Source organism: Clinocottus analis, unplaced genomic scaffold, assembly GCF_023055335.1.
Source record: "Clinocottus analis isolate CAN_PGR_092001 unplaced genomic scaffold, fCliAna1.0.p SCAF_19, whole genome shotgun sequence".
In the NCBI taxonomy this organism is placed as follows: domain Eukaryota; kingdom Metazoa; phylum Chordata; class Actinopteri; order Perciformes; family Cottidae; genus Clinocottus; species Clinocottus analis.
In genome coordinates, this window is record NW_027175920.1 from 9,957,545 (window position 1) to 9,982,544 (window position 25,000).

Sequence of the window (25,000 nt, forward strand, 5' to 3'; positions counted from 1 at the left end):
ACTAAATCCAGGCGTAGGAAGAAACAAAAGCAAGCCTGCAAACAAGAACAAGGATATTCAGGTGATCATTTTGGCATTATTAAAAAAACAAAAGGATGAAAGTGCTCTCTTCGTGCAGCTGACAGATATTGCACAAGCTGTGCCAAACGGAATACATGTCATTGCCTTGAGAGTACTGTGGGTATATCTATCAGCACCGGCTCCACTTGTTTGTTTTCCATCTGCTGGTATCTGTCATTCTAGCGCAGAGACACAACAAGTGCAACGCCTGTTGTTGCGAACATTCACACCCTCCTGGAGATGTGTTACATTTCAAAGCCAGGTCTGACATGTAGACAGGCGTGAGCAAGTCTGGAACAATATCAAGTTGCGAGGAAAAAAAATTAAAAACAAAAGTCTTCATCCTCATCGAGAGAACTACCTGTTAAGTTTACCGACTGTTAGTTAATCTTGTGACAGCAGTCTTTCTGGTGTGGCGGCTGTATCATGTGCTAATTGTACAAAAGGTCAGCCTGTATTCTGTGTTTCCTGCCTGGCACGCCATCTTCCTAATGATAAGTTTGAGGAGCAGAAAAGAGGGGCTGAAGCCTGTGAGGTTGATATGTGCACATATGTGCTTCTGTGAAAATGTGCGTTCACATGTGCGCTTGGGGAGTGGGGTGGATGTCGGCTTGTGGAGGGAAGGTGGTTCAGCCACCGCCCTGACTGACTTCCAGGCTCCCCGGCAGAAACCGCAAATCCCCCCCCCCCCCCCTCTAGGCCGACGCCAGATTCAACACAGCATCCACGAAACAAACACAAACTCCCACTGTCCTCCTCTACGTGGCTTGCAGCGGTTGTGCAAGACTCTTGGTAGAAAATCCTTGTTTATATCGCGACCATTATACAGTAGATCTACAAAGAGAGGCTCCGGCCCACGCCAGCACCACTCAAAACATTACTGACCACCTTCTAAACACTGAAATTGAGCCTCATCGCGATGTAAAGGTTTCTTGGGGATGTGGAGGTTTGGCTCTGCCTGTCAAAATTCTGCTCATTTAAAGACATCAGATAGATTTTCACATTTTTCCTAGCGACTGTGCCGTTTGTTTTTTTGTCTCATGCGCTTGACAGTACAAGTATTGAGGTATAAGTCATGTTCCTGTATGAATGTGTGGTATTTGAGTCTATACGTCAGATTGTAAGAGGCTCAGGAGGGCTGGTCCCCTCATGTCCCCCTCCATAAACCTCCAGCACGCCTCCCAGTCTAAGCACTGCCACTCTGTAATTGTGGAGAAACCACAGCACACAGCCCCATATATAAATACCCTATTCTCCCAGCCTTGTCAAAATAAAGGTTGTGCGGGGAGAAAGAAAAAGGGCTTTTTTGGTGGCCCTCTCCCCTACTTTGGAGCTATTTTTGCGCAAACTAGCTCTTTACCTTTGGGTGAAGCTGCAGAGAATGATACATGAAGAGACGTTTAAGGAGGTCCCTTCCTTTAAAGCAGAGTTGAACATCAAAGGGGCTAAAAATAAGGCCCTCTATTTTACAGTTGCGAAACCTCCACAGCTGAGTGAGAAAGGTTACTACATGCCAATATGTTGACACTGACACTGTAGCACATTGGCCACGGCGCCTTTATTGCAACACACAGGTGAGCTGTCGTGGGTCGGTTGAAAAAGGCCCAAATCCTTTAACGCGGTGGTGGAGGAAGAGCTACAGGGATTTGTGAAGAATTGCCAGAGCTATGTACACACGGCAGCCTGTTGACATGCAGCATGCTTTGATCTGTGTTTTCAGTATAAGGAGACTTCCTCATTGTTTCTGCGGCCCACTCACCTGTCTGTGTCTACAGCAGGTCTCCTCTGCTCTGAACAAACAGAAAAATGCTTTTAAAAATACTTTAGTCCGTCGCTGAGAGTAGCCTCTCAGATATAGACGGAGAGGAAAGACATACGACGAAACCTCTTCACCTACCTTCCACTGAGCATGATGTAACTGGGACCATGATTCATAGATATAGAGATAGTTGTTTATTCACTCACATTAACAGATGGAAGTTAACACAATACCAGGATGCTGTTTTAAGCTAGTTTCCCTGAGAGAAATCATATGTTTTTTTTGTTTTTTTTGTGTGGTAGTGAGACAGTTCTCAGATGTCAATTCATTCAGCTCAACATGTGAAATGTGCTTACATGCAAGCATACAATTCAACATATATATGAAGAATAAAGTTAAGACAATTATTGAGTTTATGAATATTCATTGATTTTCATTTGACTATTTTATTTTTTCTTTCAACTTATATACATCCAATCCAGGATACATCCAATTAAATTGAACCATAGTTGCAATCCAAACAAAAATATAAAATGTATTTGTATCACAGAGCAGCTAGTTTGCAAATAGCATGTCTAATGTTAACTGAAATTGTAAACTCAAAAATATTAGTTTGTGTCAAAGAGTCATTTGACTGAATTTTATCGTATGCTATTACATCTTGGATAAATGTATTTTTGCTGTCTCTCATACCCAGATTGTGTTGTCCTGCTGCCACTGGTGTCATATTAAGATGAACATCCAAAGAGGAGAAACATGAAAACATGATGACTGTGAAACAAGGTGAGCTTCAAGGCCTACGAGTGTTTCTCTGAGATGAACGTTTGCTTCCCAAGCAAACGTTCTGGAATCAGAGCTTTCTTATCCTCATTTATACTGTATAATGGTAGGAAATTAAATATTTTACTCATTTCTGGTTTCTGCCCGCAGAGTTCCTTAACTGGGAAAACATCTGAAACTGAGCACCGCTCTGAAGATATTAGGCTGCTTCTGCATGTCAAAATCATTCAAGAGCTACTTATATAGCCTGCCAAAGAAATCTGTCAATTCATTGAAGGCAATATCATCAAGGACTTAGATGTGCTTCTCACTCTCAGCTCACATATCATGACTCTTGTCGGGATATTGATGCTGCCTTGTTTGAGCTCGGATGAACTTTCTATACACAGTCTGGATGTGAAACATACTGTATATGTTCTAATGAACATGCACTCATATTGTATCTTTCACACGTTCCCTTCCTTTGCTCTCTGTCTCTCTCTCTCTCACACACACACACACACACACACACACACACACACACACGCACACACGGGCAGGCCGCCATGGGAGGAGGGAATGCGAGGAATGCTCCAAACCCCGGGCTGGTGTTCTGACTCGTCCCAGACTTCATGCCGTCACCGCCGGGGTCTGTGGCCAGACCTCCCTGTGCCAGACCCACTGGCTCCAACACCCGCCCAGGCCAGCCGAGCTGCAGCTCGCGACCCATAATTAACCAGCAAGCCGCAGTGTAGCGCACATCCCCCCCCCCCCCCCCTCTCTCTCTCTCTCTCTCTCTGCACACCACTGCAGGGGCCCCTTTGAAACACTAAGAAAGGAAATATATAACGTAGCTTACTGCAGCTTGTAGATGAGGATGCTGCGGAAGACTCTTCAGGAGGAAGTATCGATGATGTATACAGTGTGTATTAATAGCATTACATGTCAACACTTTCAATGATTTGCTTTCAAGAGTCATGAATTCCGTCGCAATTTTAGCATGGGATGCTCGTCAGCACATAATTATAGCCAGCAAGTCACGCTTCGCAAAGATCAAAGTCGCAAAGCTAAATGGTTTTCTGAAGAGTTTACGAACTTGGAGCATGAGAAAATAAAAGCATCGCAGCTTTTGATGGAGACCAAGTATATGTGTGTATCTTAGTGTGTATTAGAAGTAATGCCAGGGTACCTGGGATTCTCCCAGACTGGCATAATTAAGGTTGAGACGTCTGGAGGTACACTTGAGGAGTAAAGCAGTGATCATCTTCATTCTTCTAAAGGCTGCTCTCTTGTTCAGGCAGGAGAGGCCTTTATTCTGGGAGAGGTTTCTTCAGATCAGCCAGAGGGTCTTATACCAGCCTAGTTTGGTGTGCATGAGCCTTAGCACTAGCACTAAAGAGTGACAGAAGTGCCCAAGGTGAATGATTTATCGCTTTAGCTTCTTTTGAATGCAGAGCCAAACTCAAACAAATTCTGAATTCCTGCTCTTAGCTGACAGACACAGAAGATCAGCTGAGCACAGCTCCATCAAGCGCTCGACGTAAAGTCATAGAGCTCCATCCAGTCCTTCTTCTTCCTTGTCAGAGGAGACTCCTTCCCGCTGATGTGGGGTCATGGCTTGTAAATTTAACAGGGCTTCCTCGAGGAATACCTCATCCTTTGAAAGAGGAACAGGAAAATTACATGGTGGACAGCCCTCTTGGTTTTTCACCCCCTTTCTCGCACTGTAATTTGCTTCTGGAGCGGGTCGGCCTAAAATAACCTTAACCTAATATTCACAACATAGGGAGACTTTGAGAAATGCTGGAGGTCTCCCCTTGGGTGGCAGTGGACCGTCCCGAGCCTGTAGGCGTTTAAGAGATGGTTAACTTGCTTACCTCTCTTAGATAAAGAGCGTGGAGGCGAGGTACTCATTTGAGCTGCTCTGCATGAAACATACCACAGCTCGCGATATGCCTATAAAAATGCTCATCTGGTCAACTGATTATCCCAATTCGCAAATATTGAGTCATGTTTGTATTCACAAGGCGTGATGTGGTTCAATCTGTAAAATACTGTGAATATACAACAGATCCTCGTGTCTCGGCAAATGGATCCGCAGCCCTGTTTCAGCATTATTCCACACGTCTACGAGGCGCAACCAGAAAACCACTATGGGCACAAGAAGAGAAATGCCCATGATCTCACTTGAACCAAAGTTTCCTACAGACAGGTTTCTCATTAATCTGAGGCTCCGCTCTTCTCCGTATCCTCCTCATATTGCCACAATCAGCAACCATGACGCCTCAGATGTTTGTATAGGCAAGGACTCGAAAAGGATCCATAGATACAATCCTCAGAAACCTGGCTGTGCTTCATGGAATATGCGCTGGCAGTTTTAAGTTCTTATTGTGCTGTATGATATGAATGAGAAGTGTTTCAACAATTGCATTTGACAAGTGAGTCAACTGAGTATTGTTTACTTTGGCTGCAGGTCATCATCAAGTGCATGGCATCCGATAATGGCCTATAATGGGTTTTAATAAAGCACTAAATACACGTTCATTTGTATGCATCACACCGCACAATGCCTGCAGACATAAATACAAAGCCAGCATTGCCTCATAAAAACACTTGCATTCGCATGCACACGCACACTGAAACTTACCCCCTTGCTTCGCTTCCCCCATTAGCCCCCAATCTCACACACACACACACCACACCACAGGCACCACACACACACACACACACACACACTGGTTCTCATATGGAATATCGTGGGTGGCGCTGGACCGGTAGAGGGCTCTGTAAATAGCTTGGGAGCAACCCCTCCATTTGAGCGACCCAAATTTCCTTTTCTGAGGTCGGCTGCCTGGACTGGAAGTGCTGCGCAGCAAGCCTCCAGTCGCCACGGGAGACCACAACGGCCACGCTGACAGCACATCACAGAGACCATGGCATGGCAGGGGTGACCAGATGGCCCTGCGCACACATCACGTTGGCACACCGAGCCCTCACACACACACACACCTCGTGCATATAGTCCATACAGAGCATGCACCAGTGCATTTAGACATGCATTTATGCACCGACATACACGCGAGTGTGACAGGATGTTTGAAACTCATAATGTGCTCCTATGCTTACAAGGAGATACATGCACATTGTGCTATATTCTGTCACAGACAGCGTCTAGCACAGAGACAGTATGTGGGGAGACGGGAGGATGTGTGTGGTATGTTTGTGTGTTTGGTGTGTGTAGGAGGCGACTAGTTTGCTTTACTGTTTGATTTTAAGTATTTGTGACATTGGTTTGTATTCTGTGTGTGTTTGTTGGAGGGTGAAACTCCACAGACGAGAGATGGAAAAACATTGAAATGGAAGAGGTCCTTTCCGCCACAAATCAGTTCAATTTTACGGCGCAGCGTTTACACTGCAGGTATACTGTACGTTGGTTACGCAGCCATTTGTAGTTGTGGAACGGATTTCAGGGATTGGATCAATGACACAAAAACACAAGTGGCTTCCAACAATTTTAAAACATTTTGATTTTGACGAAAGATGATCTGATTGAGATTTTGGGGCCAATCACAGATAACACAATCACAAAGAGTGATGCGAGGCTTGCAGGAAAAGAAACCGGACAGACATTGAAACCTTCACTGCAGAGGGTGTGTGTTACTAATTAAATTAAAATGCAGGCGAAAAAGCCGGCAAATTATTATTGAAAATCTTTCAATTCATAATCGATGCGTCATCTGATCGACCTTTATAGAGACCACTGATCTTAATAAAATTGACTGACAACAATTGGTGGCTGATGGAAGCGTCATTCATTTTGACTGTGCTGATGGTTTACATTACAATGTGTGGTTTCTCTCAGCAAGAAAGCGAACAAGCAAACATCACAAACCGTCAAACAGAGAGAGAGAAATTTAAATTGAATTACATTTAAACTAAATAGTTCAATGAAATATCTTCTTTTGGGTAAATAATTGAAAGTAATAATTTCAAAAAATTCTTCATCCACTAAAACTCAGCTGAACAGAAATGTTGCCGCCATGGAAAATAGCTCCATAGCAAACCAAGAGCTCCACTGGTGGAGTTTGGGGGTTTGAATGTCTTGCTCAAAAGCACATCAGCAGCAGTAAGTGTATCATTCTTTCCCAAAGATTTTCCCAGGTGTTTTGTGGATTTGAACCGGGAAGCCCCACTTGACATATACCAAATGAAACTGTAGGTATAATGCTAAGTAACTGTTTTGGGTTGAGAAAATTAAACAATCATATTTACAAGTGTACCATACACATTTCCAAGACGTGCAGAATTGTAGAATATGCTGGATAAGCGCTTAACCTTAGATGGTGTTTCCAGGTAATTTGAAGCCATAGCTATGTTGCCGCGGTGCCAATAAACAGTTTAAGTGCCGTTCTCAGAGGCTATTACACCATATCATGCACTATATCTATGCCAGAAAACACAAAGCACTTACTAGGAACTCAAAAGAACTATGAGAAACCGTAAACACAAGGGTTTGGGCAGCAAAGGTAGCAAAAACAGCGACCATGTTTCTCCTTCAAAGACCTTTTGTTTGGAGTGGAGAGACTGAACGTTGCCATTCACATTGGCCATTTTTACCCGAGACAATATTTTATAGGCCCTTCAGAGAGGACCTTTTGCTTCCTTTTCCTGTGGTTTGGCCTCGGCTGAGCTGTCGAGAGAGGGGAACAGCCAAACCCAAATGTAGATGCTCAACTTGGCAGGCTCTCCACAGAGTGTCCTGACCAGACAAAAGCAGGGAGAGAAATACAGCCATTTATTTATATTCGCTGTGGTTTTGCATGTTGCGTCCTAGACTTCCAGACCCCGGGTGGATATTCCGTCTGAAGACGAAGACAGATGGATGGCTTTCCATTGAGATACTTAAAGGAACCTTCAGGATTAATGTCAGATCCATATGTGTTAATCGAGTGTGAAGTTTTGATGTGTGGTCCACCCCTCCCCCCAAACACATTTTTTTCAGAACAGGTTATGGTTGAAGAGACTATCCTCCTGGAATGTCTTGACATGTATGATGGGTTGTAATGACAGCAGCAGGGAAAGTATGAAATTTGATCGTTGTCAGAATCACCAGCTTCGACTCTTTTTCAATGGGGGATGACCTCACTGTCAGCCAAAGTATGGAACCAATTTAGAGGAGCTCCCCTGAATTGCTTGTGTGTTCAGATTTGTCAAACTCCGGTATATCTGGGCCCTCCTCCACTTCAGCTTCACGTAGTCTTAACTACTGGGGAGACTGTGTGTATATGAGAGGGGTAAGGGTTGGGGTTTATAACAAAAAACGAGAATTTGTCCAACAGAAACTGCGCTCGAGCCTCTCTGACTCACACCTAAGTACTGTTTCTATGTGGGAGAGCCCATAAATGAGTCAACCAAAGCTATTTCTATATAGGCTTAGAAGTTAGGAGGGGGGAGGGCTATATATGTTCACACACAAGCACACACATACACACACAGTGGCTGTGGCTAGCTAGACCTCTCTGGTCAGGAGTCGGTGCCAAGAGCAAGCCGAACAGTGGAACACTGGGAGTCTTGTGCCTGATTTTGGAGCCTCTGGCTCTCTCCCGACCTTGCTTCAAAATACACTGCGGCTTCGAGGAACAGCACTCTCAGCAGTAGGGAGGCCAGGCATGGAAAATTTAGACGCAACAAGAAAGACGGAGGGGAAAAAAAGAGGCAGGCGAAATTGATGTGCTCGTCCACATTTGCGGCTATGAGCGTTTTCCTTAATGCTTCTAACACACTTACCGTAAAGGGAAGAGGAGCTCAAATCTGAAAGTGAAAGAAAAAACTGCACTGTAACAGTTTGTGTAGTCTCTCCAAACAGCATTGGGATTATACGTTGCAATGCCATGACAAATTACACTAGATGTTTCAAAATGTCACGCTGTATCAAATTCAATCCTTTTTTTGGACAGAATATTTTACTAAAATCAACAACTTGTTCAGCAAAGCCAGGGATTATCAAAGTACAAAAGCAGCTAATCACATGACTTTCCCTTCAGAAAAGAGTTTCCCCGTTTTGTATTTGTTATGGTGTTTGCATTACTCACTTGTTACTGTTTAAGCCTGCTGATCCAGCAATTGTAAGCATGACAGAGACTAGTTGCCCTGACATCTCACCTGACACCAGAGGATAATAACACCCTGTCTTGCTAATAGCGTGTGTTATTGCTGCAGCACCCTGTAATCTCTTTCCCTTCTGATGCTGGTAATGGCTTGAAATATCAAACTGGCCTGCAGTGATACAATCCATACAAACACATACAGACACAAATACTATGTCATACGGTGACACAGACACTAATGCAGACAATACGGGAGTGCAGCTTCCGGTGAGCTCACGAGAGCCAGAGGAGGGAAGTTACTCTATTGTTTTTACTTTCAGGCTACTTGCTTGTGACTAAGCGTGTGTTGTCTTTGTTGATCTGAATGTAGACCAACAAGACTCAACCAACACACACACTCATTTAGGATAACATGAAAGTGGCCTGGTCTCTTTTGGGGTACTGAAGCATACATCTTCTGTCTGTACTTTGAAAAAATACCCACCTAGAAAAGTCCCTGTCTGTGTTTGGAAGGTGCTTTGCCATGTGTGACTTATGTGTGATTGCTTTGAAAGTGAGCAGGTGAGAGGCGGCCGCATAAGAACAAGCAGGTATGGTTGAAGTACCATCAGAGACCCATATCAAAGCCGGTGGAAACTTTTTTTTATTCCCCAGTGGAGGCTTTTCTTTTCCTTTCATCATTGAATTTGCCTAACTGGGAGAAATCCTCGTGTTTTTTTCCTCCGTGGGGCAAACTGAACAGAGACTATGCCACATGCATTCAACGGAGCATATCTGGGAAGATGTTTGATCGTTTCTGTGTGGGCCCCCTTCCTGTCTGCCTTAGTGTTAATCCCTCGGCTCTGATACACAAATTAGCACACAAAGCCATCGCCCCTCCAGGAGGAAATATAAACAGTTTAATACCTGAAAGACCCGCCTGTGTTTTCAGGTATTTTATTAGGCTGCATTTCTTTCCTGAGTGTCCGTAGGAGGCATTTACCAGTTATTTTAGAGGCACGAGCCTGTATTTGATTACATGTATTGGATAAGTATGAACATAGGTTCTTGGAAAAGTACTGCGGCTTTCTCTTCACAGACGAGACGATGAATTGTGCCTGAGGATTCTCCAATAAAAAATGTTTTGTCTGCTCACTCACCGTTTCCACCTCAACACACCTAAACACACCTCAGCACCAAGTGAGTTATGGTGCGCGGGCACACCTGTGGGTGAGGGAGGCATTTTAAAAGAAGGGCAGGTGGTGGCGGTGAATGCAGAACTCCACCATTCACACGACAGAAACTGGGCCTCGGAGAGGAGAGAGAAGAAGCCCGAGTGGTGGGGTGGAAGGTGGGATGGGGAAGAGGAAAAAGGCGGTGCTGGATACATGAGGAGTGAGTGACTGAGTGAGTGAAGTGATGAAGGAGGGTAGGAGAGGATGAAGGGAGGAAGGAGGTGGGGGATGGGGGAGGGTTGCTTCCTGTCGCCATTCCTGCCTGCCCACATAGACAGCCCGAGAAAGAAAGAGAGAATATCTGGGCGGACTGCAGGCCACATGACATTCTCTCTGGGTCCCTTGCTTTTCCTCCGCGCCGAGTGATGTGCTCCCTCCCTCCCTTCCCTCGTTCCCTCCCCCTTTCCCTCCCTTCCTCTGCCCTTCAAAGCTTCGACATGTCATCTCCCACCACAAAAACAGAGGTGGGAAGACTCTCTGGCGCTACCGCTGCCTCAGGGTGTCTGGCACTAAAGCTGCCTGCAAATACAGCAGGGAGAGGAGGAGTGGAGAGAGAGACAGAGAAAGAGAGAGAGACAGAGAGAGAGAAAGACAGAAGTGAAGGACGAAGAAGGATATAGACAGAAAACTCAAAGGAGAGACACAGGGAGAAGCAGCGAGCAGGCCGGTGTGCTTTAAACAGGGCGAGTAAAGCCCATGGCGGCATCAAAGTGTCTGTGGAGAGGAGCTGTTATTAAGGTGGCGATGAGTCCTGTCTATCTTTTTAAAAGCGACACTGCTGCGACCGCACTGTCTGCCTCTATAATGTCTCTCTGTCTCACACACAGCAGCAGCTGACTGAAGTCTGTGGAGAGGGATTGAAGGGAAAAGTCTCAAACGAGGGGTTTGAACAGTTTCAGATGCTGAGCCGGGACACAGTTCGAGCTGTGTGGCCTGTCCCACCATCAGAACCACAAAAACACAATAACACCCTTAAAGGTTGAACAAAAGGGATGAATTGGACGAAGCTTAATGTAAAATGTATGTAAACCGCAAGCCCATAATTTAACATATCTTCTGTGATTCAAATGCAATTTTCTCCAGGATACTGTAGTATTTGCTGTGACTTTAAATACATACAAACTACAGTCGTTCCTTGTGAATAAACGATTCCAGGCCCACTGTTTGCAGCTCGGATACCACGAAATTTGCAGATTGATTTAAGGAGCAATTATGCACTTGACTTTTGAACCTCTGAGGCTTTGGGAATGAATTGGTGATTGGCTCCCCGACAAAGTAAGCACATCTAACCGAACAAGTCCTCACCATAGGCTGAGAGTGTCGAAGAAGCCACAAGATTGCAGCAAACAAGAACATCACCAAAAGGGAAAATTGTGAGCCTCTGAGGACGCGAGGGTTCTGACCTAAGAACCAACAGGTGAAGACGTTAATAAGCCTGGGAAAAGACAACAAACAATCATACTAAGACCAACATATTGATGTCGAAGGACAAAAACATAAAGCAAAAGAGAGATTTTGTTAAATACTTGTGAGTCTGTGTTAATGTTCTTTTGTGAAGCAGAAAGACCGGACATGGGAAACAAGGCTCTCTCTCTCTCTCTCACTCTCTCTCTCTCTCTCTATCTCTCTATCTCTCTCTCTCACTCTCTCACTCTCTCCCTCTCTCTCTCTCTCTCTCTCTCTCTCTCTCTCTCTCTCTCTCATCACCTCAGAGTAACAAGTTTATTTATTGTAATGTGAAACTCGGTAATAGAGTAGAAACTAATTGAATAACAACCTTAAGGTGAGATACGGTTACACTGGTATCGTTGCCAACAAAATAATTCCCGAAGTAATTGGACCCGCCCAGTATAGTGACTAAATAAAGATTGCGTGTGGTGCAAACAATTCCTGTAATGCAACTTGTGATGGTACCAATATGCAAATAATTGTGAAGCTGTATTGCAACATGAACAGCAGGACTTCCATGTAATCAGTTACTAAACTGATATTCTACTGACTATCTCCTCAGTCACTAAAACACAAACACTTCACAGAGATTTTGAGCAACTTCAAAGTCAAGAATCAGCCACTTTTACCACAGCCCTCTCAGGGCAAACGTTGGAAGCTCCAGTGAACCTCCACCGCCTGACATCATCACCTCCAAAGAAGTGTGACCACTGCGATAAGACATCCACACAACCTGCTGACTTCTCAGTGTGGGGTGCCGTATTAGCTAACAGTGATGACGTTCACTCTTTACCGTGTGCTCTTTGCCATCGAGCGAGGCCGAACACTGCATTTTTTTATCTGGTGTTTGGTGCTGAGATGAAAAAAAAAAGAGAAGCAAAATGCACAACCCCATGCTGCCAATCCCATGACACCATTCTGTCTCGTACTGTGCGACACATGGAGACAGGATCACCACAGTACCAGCCTGAAGCCCCCAGTCTGAGCACGCAAAGGCAGACAGTAGTATTTCATTTTCAGAGAGCCTTGAAAAGTCAAAATTTGTGCCTCTGTAAAGAAACCACACAAAAGCGCCACAGGGCGCCAAACAGGAAAAACAACTTGGGGAACAAACACTCAAGCAACAGTGAAAACTCCTATGATGATTAATAGTTAAACCGGTAAATTGCTTGCACCACCTCCCATTGTATGAATTACGATTGGTGTTTGAGTGAAATCTATTCGTGTCTTACAAATTAGACTTGATTCTGACACGTGTAACAAAAAGACATCTGTATTTTTCTTTGAAAGAAAGATTTACCTTTGAATGTTCAGAAAAAGGATCTAAAATAGTTTACAGTAGTATAATGTTTTAGTGATGGTGTTGTGTCATACAGCAACACTGTTGTCATCTTTCAAGTAAGAACGTCACCAGTTCACTGTGTGCAACAACAAATATCCAGATGTTTTTTGTGGTGGTAGAAACACTATATACTGACACTTGAATGTTTCAAGTGTAAAAACTCAAACAGACACACAAATAATCCATAAGATACTAACTCAAATCATAATAAGTATCACAATGACCCTGACCAAGGCAGAACTTGAGCAATATTTTATTTTCGGGGAATATGTACACACACTGAAATGCACTGCAGATGTTGGTGCTTTGATTTTATCCGTTAGACAACACTGCCACCTGCTGACTGAAATATGTCCTGTCACAAAATATTGAACCAGACCACAGATAAATCTACAAATATAAAACTTACACATAATACATGAATACACTGGTCACAGATCCTTCATGAATTCCCTAAAAGAGGACAATCTTAAGGCAAGTTAAGTTTATTTGTATAGCACAAATAATAATTCAAAGATGAGTATTTGTATGTGTTTTTCTTTACTTGACAGAGCAGCTCCAGTGAAGCCCACTTTGTCTGCATGAATGGATTCAAACTAGCTCCAGATTGTGTGGAGATGGCAGGTCTGTCTGTCAACCGGAGATTATCAGCTCCAACAAAGAGCCGTCCTCAACTGCCACCCTGTGTATCTATACTATAACTCCTCATGGATGTGGAATACAAAATGTAATCAAATATTTGACTAATTAATACAATAATTCAAGCTAAAGCAGTGAGTTTTGTGATTCTACAATATGGCAACATTTACAACATGCAAAATGAAAGCAATCGATTGCATGACTGACAAAGAAACTATGCACGAATGCACACTGCAATTATAGGATTAGTAACTTCTCTTTTTAAGTTTCTTGCCAAAAGAAAAGTTCCTCAAATACTCTCAGCCGTAACAAAATGATTATAGTATTAAGTAAGTTTGTGCTGGTGCCAAGATGCAAATTTGAATCAATAGAAAGGTCATGGCACTTCTCCAATCGGCTGCATTTCAGCTGTCGAGTGAAAGTGAAACATGGTAAATGCACCGCCCATCTGCTCTACATTTGGCAGTACAAGATAAAAAGATAGCTTTAATTCTGTGGATAGTAATTAATTACCAATTCGCACCTACACCTTTGTATGTATCTATTCATAATTACAGTTATTAAAACTAATGTAAATAAAAACCATCAACTAAGCCATGGTCATAATTCAGTAATCTTACTCTATACTTATTAAACTATACCCTTACTTTGCCTTACAAATGTCTTTTGTCATTCCCACATTAGTCATTTCCGAGTCTGTTCAGTACTGATCAGCAAAGAGGAAAAAGACGCTTCTGAGCTCTTTCCGCTTGCATTGTGAGAAGGACAAACTTTCATATATATGCCCTTCCTGGACCGTGGAGATGAGTTAGGACGTGTCCATGCTGGCAAGAGGATGCTGAGTCAGACACCTCGACACACACTGAGGTAAACACATACAGTATTGTAGAATGCTCAACCGTTAACATTGGAAATGACACGCTGAAATATAACTTTGTTTTAAAGATTGTGGCTGTATTTGAGAAAGAATTTCCAAAACTAAAATCTTTGAAAGGAGGCTGGATGTTTTTCAAGGCTCCGGGTGTCATTGCAACTGCATCTATCAACTTCATTTCGGTTCCAAATCGTTATTTGGAGACCTGCGTTTAGACACAGATATGATCAGATTGAAATGCATGTAGCGAGTGAAACAAATATATTGTATGAAGACAAAATCAATTTGAACAATGACTGGGCAGAAAGCAGTTGTTGGAGTATGAATGTTTCATTTGCAACCTATTTATTATTTTTTATTTGTTACCTAATTAGGTAACAATTAAAAAGTACATATTTTTAAATGAATTTATTAATTATTTGTTAATGGGACAATTTGTGTTGAGAGACATTTGTTTCTTTCTTTTTCAACTGCAGCTGATTGACATGCTCCGTGGATATATTGATCTTTCTTTAGTGTATCCTTTTGTGTGTGCAAACGATTGAATTCTCTCTGCAAAGTTCAAATTACACCTTCGTGCGCTCAATAAATCAACGTCTCTAAACAACAATTGTCACATAATAAGGTAACAATTAAAAAAGAATAAACATTTTGTATTTCGTATGTTCTTTGTTTAAAGATTTAAAAAAGGTTATATGTTTTATTTACTTATTTATTTGACACAAATATAACAAGTAAATACATGATGATATCGGATGATATAACTAGGTTGCAAAGAAAACATTAATATTAAAAATACCAGAGAAAATAAACAGCATTAAATACGTCTCAATAACCTTGATGAAAGACACAAGTATATGTAATAAAATGTATGGTAAAGGTAAACACCTTTACTCTGCGTCTCTTCATGGAGACACAGACCCTTCAGCTGCAGCAGACTCATATCTCTGTATTTATTCAAACTCGGCCGGTGAAAGGCCTGAAGTTACACGTCACTGGATGGATCTTGTAGCTCTTCGGGAGGATCAAAGATAATCTGTTATAATCTGCCCTCCTGCGGCCTCAGGCACATCAGCAGTCTCTCACTGCTGCAGCTGCCGAGTCCTCTCCTTTCTTCTATCCCACACACTTATAACATTGAATATGACGTTATAATTATGAAGCGCTCTGTTTTGCAGCCTGGCGGGACGATGCGGTGGCGGAGTGAGCCGCCCATCCGCCTCACAGCCCATCAAGGAGAGAGGGAGAGAGACGGTCTCGGTTGATTTTCATCTTCTCCCTTATCCTCCTCTGCTACCGCTGAACAGCTGGGAACTCCAGACCGGTAAAGGGACTTCAGGAGACAACAGCTCAAAATCATAGACTACGACAAAGGACAGCCTTCATTGTCTAAATTAAGAATCGTATGGCACCAGTGGATACAAGGTTGAGTGTTTCCTCAATAAAGATCTGCATGGACATGAAGTCTCTCCCATTAAAAATGAAGCACAGTTGGTGTCTTCAACCATTTACGTAAACATTATCACATTACTGTTCCAGCTCCTCCAGAAACCAGGTTGGCAGGTTACATAATATTCAATGACGCAATAAGAAGGTGATCCACAGCAACACATTTCTTGCCTCAACAGAATCAAGGCTCTCTTTGATGATGGTATGCGGCTCTTTAAATGTCATATGAGCTTTATAAATCAACAATAACGTCACATGTTTGAGGATGAAATGTATCCGAGGTTTAGACCAGTGCGCAGTGCAAACCTGCACCCCTGCATCTCATGGAAACACTGTGTTTTGTTACGGGAACTCTTTGTGACTGAATCATTTCATATGCAAATATTGTGCGTCTGATTTATTTTGATTCAACACTCCACATTAGCTGTGTGCACATGAGAGGCTGTTCAGGTGTAATTGCCTTTCAGGCCTAATTGTCCCAGGCTTTTCTTGCTTTTAGAAGCACCTGTGCGTGGATCAAAGCATTTGATGTATGTGTCAGCTTTGTTTCAAGTGGGGGTCCTTACAGCACACAGATTGTCGAGTAATTGCCTCTCCAGAAATTTCTACAGCCAGTGTTGGAGAACAAGCTCACCTTTCATTAGAATAGAGGATTTAAATGTCTATAAGTATCATGAAAAGGTTTAAGAACAGTGTGATTGTCACAGGAGAAAGACATGACTGTACTTATACACCCCGTTATCAAAAAGTTACAAATATTGATATATTTCAATATGTTTCAGGTTATGGCATGCAACACATTTTATATTTAACATTGCACTTGAAATGTCAATTGTCTATTTTCTGGTGTATATACATAATTAGCACTTGTTTTTCTTGATCTGCTTGCCCTCTGGCCATCAATGTTACGTAGAACCTTTGGCAATTTAAGTCTTCGATTTATAAATCAAAAGGTCAGAGGTCACGTGTGTTATCCTACTTCATAAATCCCAAACTAGCTTCCAAGTCAATTGGCCAACTAATAAAGCACTCCTTTAAAGCAGATGGTAATATTTGCAAAGCATTGGCCGAACAGCCGACGCGCCTGCATGTCCTGCCCTCCTGCTCGTGATATCAAAGTCGCATGTGCACTTCACAAGGATATTTTTAGACCAATAGCAATCCAGATGTCTAATAAAAATGGAAATGAAAGGTGAGCAAATGTAAATATTTAAGGTTTAATATCATTGAACATGTCAGGTTTTTTTTCTCAGATTTAACACGGCTTGTGAATAATTGGATGACATTCGTTCCAACTACAAGAGGAGAAATACAGTAAATTCACTTGAAAATATGCGTTGATTCATCAGGAATGAAACGTGCAATGGCCGCAAAATACTTAATACTTGAGATGAAGATAGACTCAATGTAATATAGCAAATCTAAAAGTTTCCAAATGCAATGGAAGCAAGTGCATAATGGTGTTTGGAGGGGGAGGGGTCTGGCAGCATGGTGAGTAAAGGTATAAATGCACGCTGGATTCAGCCGGGGCAGATCACATCTGTCCAATAGCATCGCTAAATGTCTTTTTAGCTTTTTCAGATAAAAAGAAACAGCTTGATTGAAAGATAGGGAACCAAAGTTTTTCCCTCTGATCGAGAAATGGATAACTGGAAGATCCAGCTGCTTGTTGTGACTTTCTGTGCTTTGGTGCAAACCCACCAGGCTGTGTCTTCTAGTGTGGAGGAGGAGAGAGGCTTATCCCAAGACTGGCAGGTGAGCATCCGAGATTAAATTTTCTCATCAGAAATATGTTAATGGAAATGTAGAAAATAGTATGAACCCAAAGGTGGAATTTAAATGAGTTTTTTTCTGGCAGGAGGAGTCGATGGAGGCACGTTTGACTCATCCATTGGCCAGTTTAATGAAAAGATCTAAAGCCCTTCGCTTCTATGGACTCATGGGGAAACGCTCAGGTGGTCTAAAAGTTGTTGATAATATTCATTAGATTGTATATTACTGTGGAAACTAATAGAACAAAACTCGTATTACTGTAAATACAGCTGTAACTTTGGTTCATTTTCATCTCTCACAGGTATAAAGAAACCTTTCAAAGTAAATAGACGTAAGTAGCTTGATGTTGCGTTCACACTGTGCTGTAATGTAACCAACTGTCTTTGGAAAAAACATTACTGGTCCAATGAATGATTATTGATACCTTAAAAATAGCTAAATGTATTTATGGCCATGACATTATGATCTTTTACTTTGTAAATGTCTGCATCTTCCTCACACGAAGGAAACAAAGGAGAGATGTTCGTGGGTCTGATGGGGAGAAGCATTTCCAGTGGAGGTAAAGCACAAACACCAACAGACATATCTAACTCTTTTCAAAATATCAAAGCAGCTTTATTGATATTAAAAAATACCAAATTGCAAATACACATGTAACAGCTATGATTAAAAGTACAAGGCAAAGACAGGCCCATTGAAATGTTCAAATGTTTTCTTTACAGAATCTTTAACCAGAGAAATTCCATCTGCAACAACCACTGAGATCGATGTTTCAGAGAAACCACACAAGCAAGGTATGATTGTATCAGTATAAAAACCTGAGGTTGTTTTATTTCTATGTGCATTCTTACAGTGGTATTGGCTTCATTTTTTGTATTATATTCTCGGCAAATTAAAAATATCTATCATTTGTTTCCATCATTTGGCAGGTTCATCAGAGGAATGGGTCCAAATCCTGTACTGATGGAGCTTGAAAAAAAAGATGTATTCATTATTAACTATACAATTTTACACCAACCAAAGAAAACGTTACCATACATCATACTCCTGAAAATACAGTCCGCTTACTGTTTCAATTCATGCTAACAATTATTGTATTTAGCCCAAACAAAAACTACCATCTTAAAAATGCACATTTCTTGAATGAAATAAAAAGAAATAACAGCATATAAATGCTGCTAAAAGCAAGTATGTCGTCTTCTTCTTCTTCTTCTTCTTCTTCTTCTTGCATGAGCAGGGCAAACATTCATGTCATCCACCATACTGGACCAAAACCATTGAACATTCAAAGCTTATTAGATGATGGCAGACAAAGAGATTCTCCACGGTTGATTGTTTGACAACATTTAAGTCAAGAATCACTGGACTTGGAACACATGGAGCTTAAAATATAAATGAAAGTAAAATATGAAAGTAAAAAAAGAAGGTTAAAATCATGAAAAAAAAAAGAAATGATGCACACTGGTCTTTATTGACAGTTCGTAGGTCTAGGCTACTTGTGGCTGGTGAGGCTGGAGTTGAGTTTATTCAGTAGCCTGAGGGTCGTAGTGCTTATGTCCCTTTGGGAGGAGTCCATTTCAGTGAGCTCGGGTCGATGGTTTTGTTGCTATGGCCTCGCTTGATCTCCTTCGCTTTCCACTCATCAATCAGGTCCTAGGAACGAGAAAAACGTTACAAATACAGTGATTACATGCAGGTGAAGCGGCATTGCTGTCATTTATAAACAGGAAAAAATGCATTAGGACTTGGGTATATCAAAAATATGCAAGTGTTAATTATTACAGGATTATCTCAAAGTTTAAAACATTAAAAAAATTTAACTCATGTCCATCCAAGTTAAATGATTTGTTTGACACTTAGAACATGTTAAAAGTTTTTAAAATGTAACTTTTCAGTTAGATATGAGAGTTTGTCAGCATTATCAATTAATTTAATAATTAAAGATGATAAACTTAAACGATACAAAGAACTGCACGCCAATGGACAAACATCGTACCTGTCGCTTCAACACCAAGTGCTTTCCCTTCCAATACTTCAGCATCTGAAGAGACTGCAGGGTGCTCACGATGTCCACCGGATTGACAGCCGTTTCCTGGCTGATCTCTGCGCATCAATAGATAATGCGCCAATAAATATCTTTTGTATGCGTGTTCTTTGTTCAAGACAATCTTTGATTGTGTTAATAAACGTTTCATCTCAATGGCTGTAGAACAAGGCAAGTGGGCAACCTGCTAGATTTCTGTGTCGTGACTCACCCTTGATGGAGATCTCCTTGCCCTGGAAAGTGCACATGTATCTGAGTAACACCTCCTTCCAGTAGCTACGATAACTGATGAGGCCCAGGTCAGACAGAGGCCTTTCGGGTGAGCCCACCTTCTCCTCTACTTTGGACAGCAGGTAGCCTAAACAAAGGACAAAAGAGAGCCAGCAGGAACAGTTAAAGACAACACTACTAAATAAATAAATATATAATAATAACAATAATAATAATAACAACAATAATAATAATATTGTAATAATGTAGATTTCATCCCAAAAACAGATAATTTAGTAAATAATTAAATAAATAATCTTGCAGTTGACCACAATACAGAAACAGAAAGTGCTTTAGTGAATGCTGGGTAACAGCAGTGGAGATGCAGGCGTTAGACACGAGGTCACCAACAACTCAACAGCCTCATACAATCCAGAGCAATAACCCTGAATAAATATGACTTAGTTTCAATGTATATTCAAAATGTTCTGCATTTGCTTATTAAGCAAGAATGGATTAAAGATTCAACTACATTTTTCCTTCATATGGCCTAATCTTTTATTTTGAGGTTTTAGTATTTTAGTCTTAACATTTGTTACCTGGTGTCATCTTGAACATAGAAATTACAAATTTTACACTTATCCTACTCTTAGGGCAGTCAATGCTCATTTGAATCATTTTGCCACAGGAAACAATTGACAACATGAAAGAATCTAGAATCAGTGAACATACGTACTAAAGTCAATGAGCATCTTGCCAAAGCCCTGCCTCATGTACTGCGGCATGGTCAGGATACAGGATACATTGTAGTTGAGGAAGGAATTCTTCTCCTGGAAGTGAAAAAAAAGAAAAACTTTCCAGTTGCTTCTGCATTCAGAAAATATATGTTACACAATATATATGTTCTTATATACGGTATACACAGCAGAAACCTCAATCACCCTCCGTTCCCCTATTTACCTTAGAAAAGTATCCCACTAAATGGCAGCCGGTGTTGTCGGCCTCAGTCATGACGTAGAAGAGAAAAGGCTCAACGTCGTAGTACAGCGTCTTGTGGTCCAAGAAGAGCTTGGCGAGTAAACACAGGTTCTGGCAGTAGATCTAATGGGATGAAATGACACGTATTAGTAAGATGCCACTGTCTGTGACGCTTGTTTTACAGATGTATGTGTGTACAAGATATCAACACAAATATTTTAAAGTCTGAGTCTCCCTACCTTATTCTTTTTGCCATCCACTTCAAACACAGATATACCCACTTTTCTGTACACCTCGTCTCCTGGAGGATGCTTCCACACACACTTGGCCTAAAAAGACACGTAATAAAACACACATCAGCATTATTTCCTCAGATGCCAGGGAGAATAAACCAATGTATATTTGAAGGCCATAATGCAGTATTAATGAGTGTGATATGTAATATAAATAAATTCTATATCCAAAAGGTCTGGGGAATATATTTAAGCTTAAAAATCTTTTTAGCTTTAATTGTAATAAACTATGAGTGAGTAAGTCAGCTATCAGATGTTCTTTTTACAGTCGATATCTCAGGATCAAATTAGATATACTATTGAGAAATCTGTAATCGGCACAACATTAATAGTGTATAAAAGGGATGACGATTTCAGTCGTTGACGCTCACCATGTGTCTTCTGAGAATGGTCTGGCTCTTCATGTACTTGAGGCAGAATTCGCAGACGTAGAGGCGACCTAGGCGTGCATACTCCTCCGGATAGGGTGAGTGGTACCAGGTGTCCAGCTCAAAGCGGCCAAACAGGATGGTCTTGATCATGTTACTGCCCTCAGTGATCTGACCCTGGATACGCAGCTTCTCCTGCGGGAGGGAAGTACACAGTGTCACTGCTGGTCTCAGCATCCACCTGTTTGATAAGGCTATTCCGCTAAATGTGCTGCACTGACATACTGAAAAATGCATCACAATTCACTCTTTAGTGAGCCCCAACCCCACTGCTTCTCTGTCTAGTTTCAGAACGAGCATGGAGCCTGCGTCACTAACCGTATGCTCCGAAATAAATAAAAAATATCTAATTTTTGGGAAGACAAGGCAATTTCAGAAAGAAGCATATATAAGAGTCAACAATATGTATTTGGAGGATATATCCAGGATGTCAAACTGATTTTAGCTTTAAAAAAAAGAAAAAGATATAAGTATAAGCTAAAGACGAAAGAGTACAGTGTAAAAGTAAACCACTACATCACCTGGTGGTGAAGACAGGAGATGTAAATAAGTGTGGCCTGTCTACGTTAGTACAATAATATTAAATAGAAAGATACAAGGCAAGGTCAATGTGTTTGTATCCAACACCAAAGCAGGTAAACAATGCAGCAAATAAATCAGTCATTAGATGTATGTATTCAGTTTTATGGTTCAATATAAAGACACTAACTAGTACATTAACTAGTAGGTATTATAACAAAAACAACAACAATATTACTTATTATTGTATTACATAAAATCTTCTTAAAACTGATGGAGAAATAAAGCAGCCATTACCAGATCTTCAGATGCACGGGCCTGGGCTTTTCTGAAGAGCTCCAGGTCATATTCACTGGTGATGTTCTCCAGCAGAGGCTCTCTGGTGTTGCTGTGTGTTTGCCGATGCTCCTGTGCACCAGACAGACAGAGTTATGGATATTTGATGATACGCCGTAAAATGTATGAATGGAATATGACAAGTTGGAGTGCCAGCAATGTACCATGTGCTTTTCTTTCTGCTCCTTCTGAAGGCCAGAGTTTCGTCCCTTCCTCATCTCAGCCACCTGCTCTTTGTATCTGCTCTGCTTCAATGTTGGCGTCTGAAAATCACAACAGAAATACAGTTTCATAATAATATCAAACCTGCACAATAACAACTACATTTGTCAATACTATCCATTGTGCGGTCCTAGATAATATTCATATGCTTCCTGTTGGAAGGTTTCCCTTATTATTGCGATGTCAATCAATGCAAAGGGGAATACCTGGTGGCGAGTTGCATGGCGCAAGTTATTTTCTTCCTTTACTTCTTCCTCTTGTTTCTCACGGCTGACGGCTTTCACCTGGAATGAAGAATAGGGTGCAGCTCAAACTGTCAAATATGTATTTAAGTGTTGCTACATCTTGCTAACTTATTGTATGATACCGAACGTCTGAACTGTTTTTGTTTTGTTAGTCTCAACTGTAACCATAAAACCCACCATAACAGTTATCAACAAACTATATCACCATCATCTCACCTTGCATTCATCAGCGGAAAGATTGTGGTAAAGAGGGCAACCTGATACAGCAAAATGACGTTCATGTTTTCCCGTGAGATGACCTTAGAAATTTGACAAAGTAGGTAATTGATATTAATACAGAGATAGTACATGATGGCAATGAATACAAATCCATACTCAGGGAATCCATTGATGAACCTCCGAAAAAAATGGTCAGAAAAGTAGAGATTTTACCGAGTGAATTGCATCCTGGCGTAGGGCATTTCATGTTGAAGTTATAAGTCTCGTGACAGCGACGGCGCTTGGGTCGATGGGAGAGGTCCTTATCCGAGTCTCTGTTGGCTTGATCTTTGGCCGTGCTCTCGTCATGGGAGGCATTGGGGCTGGAGATGTCCAGCTCAGATTCAGAAGAGGGTGCATTTCCTGTAGGCGTCAATGGTGGAGATTCATCATGGTCAGCAGCTCGCTTCAAGTCCGGAGTATCTAAAGCAAAAGGAGCCAAACCACCACGTCCATTTAACAGTTGAGGAGAAGTACACTGTAAATACTTGATTTTGTCATTATAGGATGTTGGCCAACCCTGAGAGCTTTGGCTAAGGCGAGTTGAGGCTCTGGTGAGGCGCTGTCTCTTCGGCATGTTCCCATCACTTTCTGAGCTATTGGTCTGTTCTCTTTCAGCGGAAGAGTCCGAGTCTTCAGTTCCATCTGAACCACTCCCGACCATATGCCTCTATCAGGGGGAAAAACTTAAATGAGGCATCCTATACAAATTGTGATATCATGGTGAAAAAAAATGCAGAAGCTCTGTGGCCCATAGCAAGTGTGAGTGAAGTAAAGAAGACAATAGGGGTCTGCCCTACAAAGCACAATCAATGAGGTTAGCTGACTATGAATTGCTGATTCTTTATTAATAAAACCAGCATCCAAAAATCTGGGACTACGAAATGCTAACGGGTTTACCCGCTGTTATTATCCAGCTTGATCTATAATCATTATTTGAGAGAAAGGCCAGACAACAGATGGCTCACTGTTAGCAGGGTTTAACAGCTGTGAATAACGTTTTAACTACAACAGCTAACAGTTAGTATTTCATACTGTTCAGAGGGCAGTTTGTCAAATAATGTGAACGTTGCTATACATAATAGGGTGGACAAGACAAAGTATCAATCCTAGTTAGCATTTGAGCAACGTAATATTGTTAGCTTTGTGTGTCATGTTAGCGCCCCCGTTTTCTTGTATGCTAACAGACAGTGGATCCAAACTGCATTAACAAATCTCGCATCTTAAAATATAGTGTTTATTGGTGCTTTCCGTTCTGCGGATATTTATATATTATTGACATAATGCGCGTTATGGTAGTCTCATGGTAAATTCGGCGTATATATAACTCCCAAAAAGCACACGTTTGTTTCAATAATGTCCTTGTTAAATTCTACATTTGATGTAGCTGTTCTTGACCGCCCACCCAGATGTAACGTAAATTATCTTACTTGACGTGAACTGAAATGTTGACAAAAACAAAATATGACAACTTACAGTTGAGCAACCAATTTAATTGTTAAACGCTGTAAGGTGGACTGAACGTATTCATAACAACCCCCATGTTGTAGCATGTTAAATTGTCGAATAATTGAATGGAATATGGAGCATTTTCCTCATCCGGAGATGAAGCTAACGTTGACTGGGCTAACGTTACCCTCTCGTGCGACCTACATTTGTTCTTACCTGTCGTCTGCGAGGCATGTTCAGCTTGATGCACGGTACTTCCTGCGGGTTTGCAGTCAGAAATGGCAGAATTCCACAAACTTAAAAAAGACGGCAAAAAACTATTTATTGATTTTTTTCAAGGCAGAAGTTTATATGTACACAGCGTTGCCCGGTTCTCTCGCGCCACATTTCCCTCACAGACAGGGTGGAGAACTGCATTTCCGGTGAGAACGCTGTGACGTGTGCACCTCCACACCAGCAGGGGGCGATGTCGCTTGTCTAGTTAATACCAGTAAATAAATCTGATAAACTCGGCACAAGAGACACAACTGGCTTCAAATGTTGTCTGATAGAGTTTAAATATTTAGGTATTTTTGTTGGTCAAATTAAAGTCA

General features: G+C 41.6%; 2 protein-coding genes across 3 annotated transcripts; one reads left to right on the forward strand and one right to left on the reverse strand.

Annotated features, from left to right (window-relative positions):
- The first annotated feature begins 17,205 nt into the window (after positions 1-17,205).
- si:ch211-131k2.2 (uncharacterized) lies at positions 17,206-18,553 on the forward strand. Its single transcript, XM_068583905.1, has 6 exons — positions 17,206-17,407; positions 17,511-17,607; positions 17,727-17,756; positions 17,931-17,984; positions 18,148-18,219; positions 18,355-18,553. The coding sequence occupies exons 1-6, from the start codon at positions 17,294-17,296 to the stop codon at positions 18,387-18,389; spliced, it is 402 nt and encodes a 133-aa protein (XP_068440006.1). The 5' UTR covers positions 17,206-17,293; the 3' UTR covers positions 18,390-18,553.
- Positions 18,554-18,877: 324 nt separating this feature from the next.
- kat7b (K(lysine) acetyltransferase 7b) lies at positions 18,878-24,804 on the reverse strand. Of its 2 annotated transcripts, none has more exons than XM_068583904.1 (14): positions 24,624-24,804; positions 23,478-23,628; positions 23,133-23,381; positions 22,917-22,999; positions 22,662-22,739; positions 22,398-22,496; positions 22,195-22,305; positions 21,322-21,513; positions 20,897-20,986; positions 20,640-20,780; positions 20,416-20,509; positions 19,681-19,827; positions 19,422-19,528; positions 18,878-19,078 (listed from the first exon to the last, which is right to left on the reverse strand). In XM_068583904.1, exons 1-14 carry the CDS (start codon positions 24,639-24,641, stop codon positions 18,977-18,979), a joined length of 1,662 nt encoding a protein of 553 aa, XP_068440005.1. In that variant the 5' UTR covers positions 24,642-24,804; the 3' UTR covers positions 18,878-18,976. The 2 variants fall into 2 exon arrangements, with proteins under 2 accessions (XP_068440005.1, XP_068440004.1); XM_068583903.1 differs by having other exon boundaries at positions 24,612-24,804.
- Positions 24,805-25,000: the final 196 nt, after the last annotated feature.